This window comes from Sardina pilchardus, chromosome 21, assembly GCF_963854185.1.
Source record: "Sardina pilchardus chromosome 21, fSarPil1.1, whole genome shotgun sequence".
Lineage (NCBI taxonomy): Eukaryota > Metazoa > Chordata > Actinopteri > Clupeiformes > Clupeidae > Sardina > Sardina pilchardus.
The window spans coordinates 28,443,958-28,457,419 of NC_085014.1; the positions used below are offsets into that span (position 1 = coordinate 28,443,958).

The 13,462-nt window shown below is 46.1% G+C and overlaps 1 protein-coding gene across 2 annotated transcripts in view; it reads right to left on the reverse strand.

Annotated features, from left to right (window-relative positions):
• The window catches only part of dlg3 (discs, large homolog 3 (Drosophila)), a 77,721-nt gene that overhangs the window by 57,534 nt on the left and 6,725 nt on the right, over positions 1-13,462 (reverse strand). For both annotated transcript variants that reach the window (XM_062525459.1, XM_062525462.1), the window contains exons 3-4: positions 11,099-11,184; positions 4,607-4,729 (exon numbers count right to left, since the gene is read on the reverse strand). In XM_062525459.1, the coding sequence (XP_062381443.1) occupies positions 4,607-4,729; positions 11,099-11,184 (209 nt within the window). The remainder of the gene's footprint in view (positions 1-4,606; positions 4,730-11,098; positions 11,185-13,462) is intronic.

Sequence of the window (13,462 nt, forward strand, 5' to 3'; positions counted from 1 at the left end):
TGTGTGTGTGTGTGTGTGTGTGTGTGTGTGTGTAAGGAGATATTTGTGCGCTTCCATAAATCTTGATGTGTGTAAAGGGGCTTGCATTCATGCATGTGCGCTTGGATGTATCTGTCTGTGTGTGTTTGTGCGTGTGTGTGTGTATGTGTTTGTGTCTGTGTATGTGAGTGTGTGTGTGTGGGTTTGTGTATATGTGTGTGTGTGTGTGTGTGTGTGTGTGTGTGTGTGTGCGCATGTAACGGAGGCAAACGCTTCCACTGACAGTGCAGTGCGCTGCTCCAACCCTACCAGGAGGCACAAACAGCAGGCAAAGCCACACTTAATTACATGCAAGGCTAACTCACTTCATTATCCTCGGCTACTGTATGGAGATTGTGCAAGCGGAGCAGAAAGACGCCAAACTTTCACATTTGTGCGAGAAAAGTGCGAGGGAGCGAGAGCGAGAGCGGGGGATGGGCGAGGCAGGGAGACAGCATGGGAGAACAAGGAGCAGCCGCCGACTCCAGCTCAGCCAATAGGGTTGCGGGAGGGGGGGCGGGGCTTGGTGACTCAAGGAGAGCTGGCAGAGCGTATCCATGGCAGGTCCACATGATTGGCCACATGTTCAAGCAATCACTTCCTCCGCCGTCCTCACTGATTGGATTTACACCATTACGGGGACAAACACAGACGCTGTGGAGCAGGCTGGGGGAGCTGGGGGGAGTGCAGGTTGTTGTGTGACGTCATGTGCTAGCGTGTGGCCCTCTCTCTTTCATCTCCAGCGCTGCTGCTCCACTCCATAGTACACAGCCAGCACTAAAGTTTGGGACTTTGGGCAGGCCTGGAACATGCAGTGGGCTACTGACAGCAGCTCCCGTCACAAGAGCCTCTGTGCCATTTCCATCTGTGAGTTGACAGGGGAAGTTGCAATGTCCATCTTTTTTAGCGTGGTATTTTCTCCAATGTATAACCTAATGCCAGGCTTGTCCATACGGTCCACAACTCTCCAGTATTCTCTCAATCTGACACTATTACGCATCCAAATACGTTAGATGTGCACTATCACATGCATCCAAAACTCCACTCACTTCTTAGTAATGGTAATGTTTTTCTCAAGGATGTTGTACTTAAATGCAGACAGACAACATTTCAAATGTAGACTGATGACGTAAACCAGTGAGAGGCTATACAATTTAAAATATAAAAAAACAGCAAAAATGTGTCCATGATCAACACTACTCCTTTTCCATACAAGCATGCTGAAGTGGCATTTTAAATGACAGGGTGACATACGGTTTGGGCAGCTACCTTTGTCATGCATGTTTATGGGAAAACTGTGCCCAATTAATGCCTCAGACTCGGGCTATAGAGGAGCAGCCACATGGGGCCATCTATCTTCAGCAGAGAAATATATAACCTCTGACCTCCGTGTGGCAGATGAAAAGTGGGGACCTGTTGATTTATTATACTGAGGAGGTGTGTGTGTGTGTGTGTGTGTGTGTGTGTAGGGGGTAGTGGCTTTGAAGGGGGGAGTTAGAACTCGCACCAAGGCACACATCCTACCTTACATCTGTCAGTCTCAGTGTCAGCTGCAGCAACCCCCATTACATAAACCCCCCCGGCTGCTCTGATTCCCTATTCTCTCCCTCTCTCTCCCTCCCTCACACACACACACACACACACACACACACACACACATACGCATACTTACATACATACACACACACACACACACACACACGTCTACACATTCGGTTACCAGAGAAACATGTATCAATAGAACATTTCTGGCGTTTCTGCATTCTCAGAGCAGCCACGTGACTGAGCCCTGGTCACCTGACAGGATGCAAGACCAAATAGGGCAATACGAGGTACAGGCAGTCTTAAAGGGACCAGACACGGTTTGTTTGGAGCCTCCATCCAACACGCCTCTTTTGAAGGCGCTGCTGGTGAAAAGGGGCTGAAGAAGAGCATTCTCTCCTGGAGAAACACCTCAAAGCGACACCTACGCGCTCCTCTTTGCCACAAACACTCTCCCTAAAATCAGCAGCTTACGCAATGCCCCCTGAATGTTCTCCTGATTATTTCTCTGGGTCTACAGCTCATCTTGTGCTCCTCCATTCAGCTCCATGAATGTGTGTGTGATGAGGCTCTTGTGTGTGGAGCCACTCAGGGCAGTTGAGAGCAGGAGCAGAGTGTGTGGCCGGGGCGCTGTGGCCTTCTAGCTCCAGTCTAGAGCCTCCACCTCACACTCGCACTCGCACTCACACAAACATGCTAAACAAAAGCTCCTGTGAAGACTGTGACTCCTATTAATAGTCCTGCTGGCAGAAAACAGCTGCTGCCCCAAACACAGCACATCTAACTGACAGTATAATGATGGGGGGGACAGAGAGAGAGAGAGAGTGAGGGAGAGTGAGGGAAGGAGGGAGGGAGAGAGAGAAAAGAGAAGAAAGAGAGAAGGAGGATGGGAAGGATGGGAATAAAAAGGAAAGGAGGGGAGGGGAGGGTGTCGAGCGTGGATGTGAGGATGAAATTAAGGTGGTGTAAGCAGGAATGTGTGTAACTGGCTGAGGATGAAAGGATCAAGCGAAGGCACAGATGCAGCGCGAGGCAATGGCTGCTCTGCTTTCTCATGAGAACACATCAGATGGGCACAGGAGCTCTGAGAAGAGCGAGAGAGGAAGAGACAGACACATGATAACACTGAGTGGGATCATATGCAATGACTAGAGCGAGAAGGACTACAAACATGTGCTGCACAACTAAGGGAAAGGTGGAGGGGGGGAGTCACACACACACACACACACACACACACACATACATTTTTGTAAGGGTATGATGCATATTCATTGCTGGGTGGTTGTGCATATTTTATACACATTTGCATTGTCTCTAGAATGAACACCCAGTGTGCTACACTATGTTTGACACACATACACATATTCATGTACATATAGACAGATGCATAAACACACATGATATCCATATACTACAGCTGTTCTTCAGGGTCTAGCCTCAGCGTGTGGAGCTGTAGAGAACAGATAGATACGAGAGAGCAGGGGAACCAGAGAGACGCAAAAGAGACGAAAAGCAGAGACGGAGGGAGGGAGGGAGCGTGCACGCGCACGAGAGAGGGAGAGGGAGAGGGAGCGAGTCAGTCTGTGGGGATGCAGGCAGGGGGAGGAATGAGGTTTCCATGGCAACCCACGGAAAGGCTGAGCTCTGGGTGTCCGTTCCAGCTCTGACTGCGTGTGTACTGCACCGGCCCTCGCCTCTCTGCCACCTCTCCATTCTCTCTCTCTCTCTCTCTCTCTCTCTTTCTCCATCACTCTCTCTGCACACACACACAAACACACATGCACATTTCCCTCCTGTGATAGCATCCAGGCGCAACACAATGCTATATTTGATATCCATAACACTCCCATTGAAACGGGGGCTTCTTCAGAGCACGCCTGAGAAAATGGCACAGTCATACAAACAGTCAGCCTCTGCAAGCCCAGAGCCATAGCCCTCTCCTCTATTCTTGCTTCACCTCTCTCTCTCTCTCTTTCTCACATTCTCTCTCTCCCCCACACCCCTCCTCCTCCTCCTCCTCCTCCTCCTCCCTCCCTCCCTCCCTCGCTCGCTCTACACGCCCCCGCCTCATGCACTAGTTCTCGGCTCAGCTGAAAAGCCAGCGCCTGCGGGCGCCGTGCTGCCATGTGCCGCTGGCTGGCTGCGCTCTGATTGGGAGGGCATGTGAGCGCGCTCTGCCATCCGATCGCCCAACCTGCCCCTCTCCTGGCGCCCTCAGGTGCACGCCAGTGTGGGAGCATTAGTGCCACTGCCAGCCACCTCCGTCCCCACGGCGCGGCCGCCTCACCCAGCCTGCGTCTGCGGTCTGTGCGTGTAGGATGAGGGACACACTGGGCTGGGCTGCCTACTGTAGAGATGCCATCAGCCTCGGAGGGTGATTTACAGAGAGAATGGATGCCCGATATAGCACAGGAACAGCTAGAGTTCTCTTTTGGATTTGCTGCCACTAAAGCACCAATGTGGCATCACATTCCACATGTAGAGGGACGTGTTCCTGAACACCATTCACATTTCACCACAGTAGCATCTACGACGCGGAGCAGCTTTCTACATGTCTGCACATAAACAATTGGACATTTGAAACCCACAGGGGGAAAAAAAGCGCTAAATTGATTTATGATGGCGGAAAGATTGCTTGTGAGTTCTCCCGACCCAAAATAGCTGTACTTAACTTATTAGCTTTGCTGCACAAATATGCCCCGTCAACGTGAAGCATGAGGCTTCCCATGCCGTCTATGAGAGCACAAGACTAAATTGCGTAAATCTGCCATTGTTCTACCATGCTCCGGATGTCATGCACTACCAGAGAATATCTCAAAGGTCACAGCGCCTAATGAAAAATAACAAATGTCAAAGTGCATTAACAGCAGCCCCTGTGATGCTCGAGTGAGTAGGCTGTAATGAATGAGAGATGAACCAAAACATTCAACCCCGTATTTCTCTCTCTCTCTCTCCCTCCCTTGCTCTCTCTCTCCCTCGCTCTCTCTCTCTCTTCTGTGGCCTCTTTATGACCCCCCACAGCCCAATTGCGGGCGTCTCCACCAACCTTGGGCGTCTCGATGTGGGAGCGGCTAACCAGGCCACACACTCTCTCCACCTTCTGAGGGCTCCTCCTGCTGGTCACTCGCACACGGGACACACCCTCCTCTTCCTCTTCCTCAGTGGAGTTCTGCACAAGACAAAGACACCCATCAAGAATTACAAAAAACAAGTTGCTTAAAAGGGTTTCAGTTTCAACAGAAAATGTTGTTTTAAATGTGTACAATATACACCAGATAATGATCCAGGCTTTGAAAGGTCCAATATGTGTCTGACCAATCACTGTAACATTAGTCAAATGTAATGCCTCCATGTCTACGGTGGTGGAGGAGACTAAAACACTAATACTAAAACATTTGGAAACGTTTGGAAGTCTTGAGCAGAACATGAACGCTTCATTTTCACCACAGAAATAGACAGGCAGTGAAATGTGGTGCTTTCTTAATCAGCAAAATAACCCAATAAAATGATAATATTGACTAATACATAATAGATTTCCACACTGTTTCATACCATGTACGGTCACTGCAAAAAATAAGGTCTAACCTTATAATAAATATAATAAATAATATTATTCTTATATTGAGATATAAAAATCTATGTGGTACCATTTTTAGTATTAAGAGACTTAACTAGCACTCTCTCCAAACATCATTTTGACTTAATAAGAGTTTGACTAAATTTAAGGAGTCTTATCAAGACAGATTTGTTCAACACACTTGCATCAAATGTTCTTGTTTTTAAGACAAATTTGCTTAACGCACTGGCAGCCAAATTTGCTTGTTTTCATGAGGTTTGTTTCCAGACATGATTTTATGAGAAAGCGCTAGGCAAGTGTCTTGACATTGAAAACAATACTTACTAGATTACCTTTATCTTGATATCAGATTGATCACACTTAGTTGGATTTGTATAGGTAAGCAGTTTTTGCAGTGTAATATATGTTTTACCATCCTCCTAGGGTCTCTGCACATTCATATAGTTAAGGGCCTGATTTGGCATGGACTAGTTTCCTGGAGGTGTTACCTAAATAGCTGTGTGGCAAGTTATCTCCCAGAAACACAACACAACTCAAGACAATCACAGGGAGACTCAATGGCTACTCAAATAAATCAGACAAACACAGATTATTGAGTATTCCGTATGCTAGACAGAGCATTATACTGATGACAACACATGCACCATGCAACATCAGAGTCATGAAGTACACAATTTACCACTGTACATACAGTAAAGGCCCTGTATATGACATAAGCTCTGATACAAACAACACGTACAGTATGACAGCAGCATAGCTCCATGCCTCAACTGAGTCAAAAAGGGTTATTTTCTTTGTTTTGGATTCACTGCTGTCTCCAGCTCTGCAAACACATGGGTAGCCACAGTGAGTCCATTTCCACCCATATATTCCTGCGAGCTCTAATGAACACTGACTCACTGCTGTTTGTTGTGCAAACAGGCAGCCCTTTAAAATGGAGAGAGAAAACAAGCAATGCGGATGAAAACTGGACTAGACAGTTCCATCACTTGGATCTACGGCACAAAAACATCACAAACGCTGACAGAGAGGGAGAAAAGGGCACCGCCGAGACACACCACTTCAGCGAGCCGAGGTAAGCTGGCGTTTGAGAGGAGCATCGAGGTGACAGCGAGGCATGTGTGCGGGTGTGGACAGCGTCCTGCCTACCTGGGCTTTGCTCTTCTGCTTGGCACAGCCAGCGCTGCACAGGCACCTGACGGGCAGCAGAGGGCAGCCTCTGGTGAAGGCCATGACCGGAGCAGGGTCACCAGAGCAGAGCCGTGTTCCACTTTGCTAAAAAACGGTCTCCTTTGGTCGCTTTAGTCACCAGAGACCCCAGAGCTGTGCTCCTGTGTGTGTGCCATTTGCTTGTAGATGTGTGTGTGTATATATACACACAAAAATAAACCCATGTGGGCACCACGTGCCTTGGCCACACCTCCTCTACCTACCTGTGACACCACAGGTACAGTAGGACTACATTGTGACATATGCAAACAGTGACCACATCATCACTAAGGTTGTCCAAACTGTCCAATTTCCTTCCTAATAAAACATCATCTCTACTCCAATCATCAAACACCATATGCAGCTCAACAGCTATAACGCACAATGGCTATGGAATGTGCAGCTCATTCTGGTGGGACAGAACATCTCCTGTTCAATTCCACTCCTCATTGCTTGACATGAGCGCGCGCGGCGCATACTGTAGCTCTTCCTTCATCCCCTCTCTCCACTCATCTTCCCTCGTCTTTTGCCTCAGCTTCCCAGAGGACAGGAGCAGGGTCCCATGACAACGGTAAGGGATGGTGCTGACTGCATCTTTCTCCCCCTCTGAACTGAAGGCTGCTGATGCGCCATGTCAGGCCTCACGGATCCCGCGCCGTATCATGTTGAGCGCGGATCCTTTTTACCCGCCGCCATGTCTCCACTTTCCACCATCTATTAGGATGCAAAGAGGCAGCTGCACATCAGGGCGCTCTATCTGATAGCACATTCACCTGTCACAGCTGGGGAGAGTCTCAGGCTGCCCACACACACACACTGCACTCCCCACTGCAGCTTGACTCTCCACCATCACATGCGTCTGAGACGCTACTCAACCACAGGAACGTCCTCCTCTGGTGCCGTGAAAACAATCAGAACCTGTCTGGCGACAAGACAAAAAACAAACCACGTACAGTATACTGCTTTTACATGCTCCAGAAGTGATGCACTGTACTGTACGTGCCAGAGAGTGTATCTTGACATGCTGAATGGGATGGTAGCTTACAGTCATGTTCCTCACCACTCCAAAATGACTTCTCTGCTCCCTTTAATTTGTTTCTTTATTTTTTACCAAAGAGTACTTCCTTAATTCACTCATTACGGCTGCTTTTTCTCTCTCTCTCCTGGTCTCTCCAGCCTCTCTGCACCAAATCATTGAATTTGCAGACTCATTTTATTTCATTCCTAGCCTCCACTCAGGTGTTGGCGTGTGGAGAATACTAATGAGCGCTTCCCTGGGTGTCCACTCTGCCGCTGCGGCTGCCTCCACGGATGCACACCCCACAGCCTCTCTCCTCTCTCCCCAGCCAGCGCTCGCACACACACACACACACACACACACACACACACACACACACACACACACACACACACACACACACACACACACACACACACACACACACACACACACACACACACACACACACACACACACACACACACACACACACACACACACACACACACACACACACACACACACACACACACCTCTCAGTGGTACAGCAATCGCAGCACAGCCTTATTAATGCCCATGGGTACACTAAGCTGTGGCTGATTCGGAGGAGAGGGGGATCTGAGGCGTCTTTCTGGGCGTACTGTCTCCAGCCGGAGATGCTGGATAATACAGACGTACAGAACAGCCCCACACTGCTGCACCAGAGAGCAGGGAGCTGACACGGAGAACAATATGGAAAACTGATGTGAGTAATATTACTGTTTCACTGTCACCATCACTACAAGGCAATTCTCTGTGGTCCGCTCCATTTCCAATTCATCACAGACTCTTCTTTTAAAGGCAAACATATTGTGCAATCAGCTGAGCAAACAAAATACATGCTGTTCACATATCACCTCTAAATATTTACCTTGTGATATGAATCCACACATGGAGCAGGCTGATGCCTATCAACTCTATATGAATATAAATGTTTAACGTTTAACATCGCTCACTTTTGTCATTGTACTAGCTTGTAACCTCTCCATGGCACAGGGCCCATGTTAAAGTTAAATTACAGCGAAACAGCTGAGCTGGAAATGATTAACTGCTCTGTGAACTGGAGTGGCGCAGTGGAGAAGGTCCTTGTTATAGTGGCCCTGGCACAGAAAGAGTGACTCCTGCTGGCTGGTTAGAGAGCCCCATCAGGTGAGTCGTGGGCACAGGGACCACAGCATACTCCTTTACAGACAGGACTCCCTGTTCAGTCAGGGAGGTTTTAGTAGATAATGGAATTTTGTGGAACATTCTCCAGTTTATTTTGATGGCAATACACCTGACACAAAGCTTAGTTAAACTTTAACTTGCGTTGGCCTATTTTAATCTATTCACACAACTATCATGTACAAGAGCCACAACTGGCACCAGAGATCATGGCCATCCAATTGTTTTTTAGCCCTGTGCATTCCATACAAAGACTTATCTGGATTCTCTCTTTTCTGTTCTATTTTTAGAGATCAGTTTGTACAGTACATTGCAGTGCTGTATAGTGCTTGTTTAATAATTGTAATTATTTTTAAAATAAATAAATAAATTAAATACTGTGATTGAAATTATTCACATAATTAATTCACACAATTAATCACAGGTCAACTGTGATTTTGCCTCGTTGTCTTTCAGAGGCTGTAGCAAGCTCAGCTCTACAGCTATGGTGACGTGCATGGCATCATATGAAACATAGCATCCATCGGCACCTTGACATGCTAGAGAGAGGAAGGAGGCTGAACAACACTCAAAGCTTTGGTGGTGCAACTGGCAACAGCGCCAGTACCATATTCTGGTCCAAGTGGCCACAGGGACCCGGGTCCAATCTAAATCCCACACCATCTCTCTCGCACTCACTTACTGTACTGTTGGGCTCTCAATGTCCCACAAAATAAAGATAATTGGTGAGGAAATTTGTGTTCAGCTTTTAAAACATACAAGAAAATAGCATTGAATTGGTGTTGAATCTACATTAACTCCCTGATTTTACATTTAAATCCATTATTAAATCCATTATTAATTCATTCTTCATTCCCAGAAAGAAATGTGATTAATCACAATAAAATTGCACAATCAATTTGTATTCTTTTTAATCATGATAGCCCTGGTGCATTACATTTATAAGAGACAAACAGTATAAGTGAATATTTTACTAGTACTGGTGCTCTCTAGGCACCGTTAACCTTGGGAGCGCCATAGGCCATCAAGCTCCTTTAATGTACTTACAATGTATGAGCAGTACAGTGTCAGCTTTCATTCACTCCAGCCAGAATAAACACATTCGGACATGTTAGACTGAGCACTTCTACAAAACAAATTGGCATGACTGGATTGCATTGGCAAAGTTTTAAATCATGAGTTGGAGGGGTAACTCCATTTCAACTGTGGCAGCTAAAATAAATCAAATGTCTATGAAACTTGTCTATCTGCTATTCCACGATGCTTTGTCCTGTACAATACAGCCATGTACTCTCAGCCTCTCTCTCTCTCTCTCTCTCTCTCTCTCTCTCACAAAAAACTTCTCTCTAATCCAAATGCAAAAAGCAGGCCAAAGTGTTTTCTCTTAACGGGCCAAGGATCAATTTTATTACAATTCTGGCTTAGCGTCGGAGGGAAGAAGTTATGAGACGGCACTAAATCATGCAGGTGATGAAATATCCCATTTGGGGACCATTAAAAGATCAATGACTACGGTTCCCATTGCAACCACATGAATGGGGCACAATTTATGTGCAGCACAACCTGACCAACCTGCACAATGGAGGCATGGCTGTATACATTCCTCGCCCACTTGCGGCCTCCTTTTCCCACCCAAAAGCTATGCTACGCTACGTGGCTATTTTCACTGCTTGGGCTATAAATATTTGGAGCAGCCATGTGACTGCAGGCCCTTGTAATGAAAGGTCTGCGCTGAATCCTCATGAAGCCTACTGGCAAGCACATGGTGTCACCGCCGCAGCGGCCTTCCCACAAATGAGTCATGAGGAGGGTCTGCCCAGCCCGTCCTCTCTGGTCACTCCAGCCCCCCGGTAACCTTCACTCGCCCCACCCGCCCCTCCGCCCCTCCGCACCACTCTTCCCCTCATTAATATTCTCCAGCTCAATAGACCTTACAGGGGCAACAATAGAAGGAGTCAGTGAAACGGCAGGTGGGTAACTTTTGAATGTAGCACTACAACGTTGACAAATTTCATCTTTTATAATCAAGAGGTCTTTTCTGTGTTGCTATGCATGACATTCCTTGCCTGGGTGAATCCTGACAAATCTGTCAGCAAATTTGAATTTGCTCTGCAAAAGGTCTGGTGACCGTCCCACTGAAGTCAATTACAGAATCACCAAAAACCCAGGAGCCAATCACCACCTCTTATCTGGCATGGGGTGGGCTTTATGTGATGACAGACAAAGGAGTACAGCTACAGTAGCAGCGCTGTTCAACTCAACCAATGGCTGCGCTGATGGTGTCAGTTTTATACGATATGGACGCATATTTTCTTTGGAATTCAGTTAACAGCTGCATTTAAAGCCTTTGTTTATGAGAAAGATGTGTTTGCTATACTTCCATAAAGACTGTATAAGAATTGAATGTACCAGTTTAAATTTAATTCCATTGCTGGTTAGGCCCCTTATAAATCAGAAGTGAATGAAGGGTCCCCAGATCCATTGTCAATCTCAAGTGAACTCGTGTGGTTATGGCCTTCCCCAGGCTGTTCCCCCAGATGACTTCCTACCTCTTCTGCCTCCTCTGCTCCATTCTCCTTCGGTCCGTTCTCTGTGGCGTTCAGCTGCAGGGTCACCTCGTAGCATTCCTGGATATCTGCAGGTGAGGAAACAGTGGACAAAACAGGGTGTCAAGGACAACTGCCTTCCTCATACCTAAAAAGAGAACTCCGTCATCATCAAGATATTTTCAGTGAAGTGTGTGGGTACACATCAACTCACGCCGCTTTGAAATATCCACATCACTCCAGAGAAAATCATTCATCACAATGTTTGGTTTGTCTAAACAGATTTGGTGGTATTTTCAGCACCACGCTAACTGTGATTCATGAGCAGGCAGTCACACTGTGCCATTGCTTCATTGCTTTTCAGCGTATAAAAACGACCTGCTTGGCCGAATCAGATGAGTGCACAGCTCGTCAACACACAAGGTCAATAACAAAGTTAGCTTACTGGCCAAACCTGCACTTTAATCCAACCATTGTGTGCTTCTATAAATATCAGCTGCCTGCCCTTCCAGCATGCCTGCCCATACTGGGCTTACAGGGCCAGGGCCCTGTGGTGCCCCCACCTCCCCCCTGCCCACCCACCCACCCACCCTCACATCCAGTGGCTGCTGACATGAGACATGACATATTGATGATATCCTATCAAGGGCAACTCACAAGGAGCAGCTGCCTGACGGCCACGCTGAGCGTCCAGGTTGTAATTATTATGCAGGCTACACAATTATGCCCAACCAACTGGCACGTATGTTATTCAAACGTGAGACCATGCAGTTACACACTTTAACACAGGGCTTTGGAGACACTGGACTGCACTGTATTTGTTTTGTTTTTTTCTCCTGGTGTGGAAAAATACCATTCACCATGCCAGAGAACAAGTGAATTGGATCAGTAGGGCAGTTAGAAACAGGGTCAGCATGAGAGAGTTGATCTAGTTCATGCTAGGAATCTTCTGATTCAGCATAATGACTGAAGTAAACACTATAGCACAGCTCTGACCGACATACCGTAGGTGGTTGCAAAAGCCATGGGCCTGACTTTCCACAGTAGTTGATTCTGAAACGAGCTCTCGGCAGCTGATACATTAGCAACATCCCTAACCAACTGAAGCAACCTGCACTGTGGTGTGGACAGAAACAATATAGCCATACTGTAGCTATAGCCTCGGGTATGTCATAGTAATGTGTTTAGGTGCGAGGTAGGGAGATCTGGCCTTTGAGTGAGCTAACCTAACCTCTAGCACATTTGTGTTGTTTGCCATTTACAACATGAGTCTTCAAAAATGTATACCTACCTTACACAAAACTATACTTACTAGTTAATTTGATTAAGCAAACTTAAGTGCAGTTGAAGTATTATTCACAAGTTACTTTAGTAAGTTCACTGGTATTTACAGTAAGTACTTGTAAGCTTACTATTTTAATACTTCCTCAGGCTAAATTGGCCCATTTTCAGTTATAATTGTACAATCATAAGCATACTTGAACATACATGAACTGAGAACTATACTGTAAGCTACTATAGCCGTAAACTAGTTAAGATAATAGTTATACTTTTAGCATACTTCTTCATTATAGTATACTTAAAGTATTTTTATGGTGTAAAAGTAGTAAACGTTTAGGTGCACTACAAGTGAACTTATAGGAGTACTGTTTCCTAATGGTAAATGGACACCATTTATATAGTGCTTTTCCACTCCTCCATGCACTCAAAGTATTTTACAATGTCATGCCTCACATTCACCCATTGACACACACACACACAAGCACACACACAAAGATGGTATAGGCTGCCATGCAAGGCATCAACCTGCACATCGGGAGCACTTTTGGGGTTGTGTGTCTTGTCAGAAGGGGTTGGGCTCAAACTAATCTTCTGGTTCCTGGATGACTCCTCAACCTCCTAAACCACTGCCTTATACTGTAGATATACAGTATACTCTAGCTCACTTTTTAGTTCATGATAGCATACTTCAAGTACTGTATGTCCTCAGTAAACTAGACATTTACTAATTTTTAGGCAGCAAATATACAGTACTTGCATGTTTTCTTTACATCCAGCTTTTATACTACTAGGTTTACAATCGTCTATTATTTTACTTGAAGCATACTTTGAACTGTCCTTTAAATAGTCTTACAGTTCACTAACATAAACACTACCAGTGGATTATACAACACAGAATCTGATGCTGAAAGTATAAAGCAACTAAATAATAGATCACTGATCAGCACACAAAAAGTAAACTATACGTATACTTAAAATAAGTATAACTACAGTACACTTCCATAAGCTTCTAATCCTTATACAGTTCTTGTCCTTATACAGTTTGCCGTAAATACTTCATTTTAGGCCAGAATAAAAAGGGTCAGG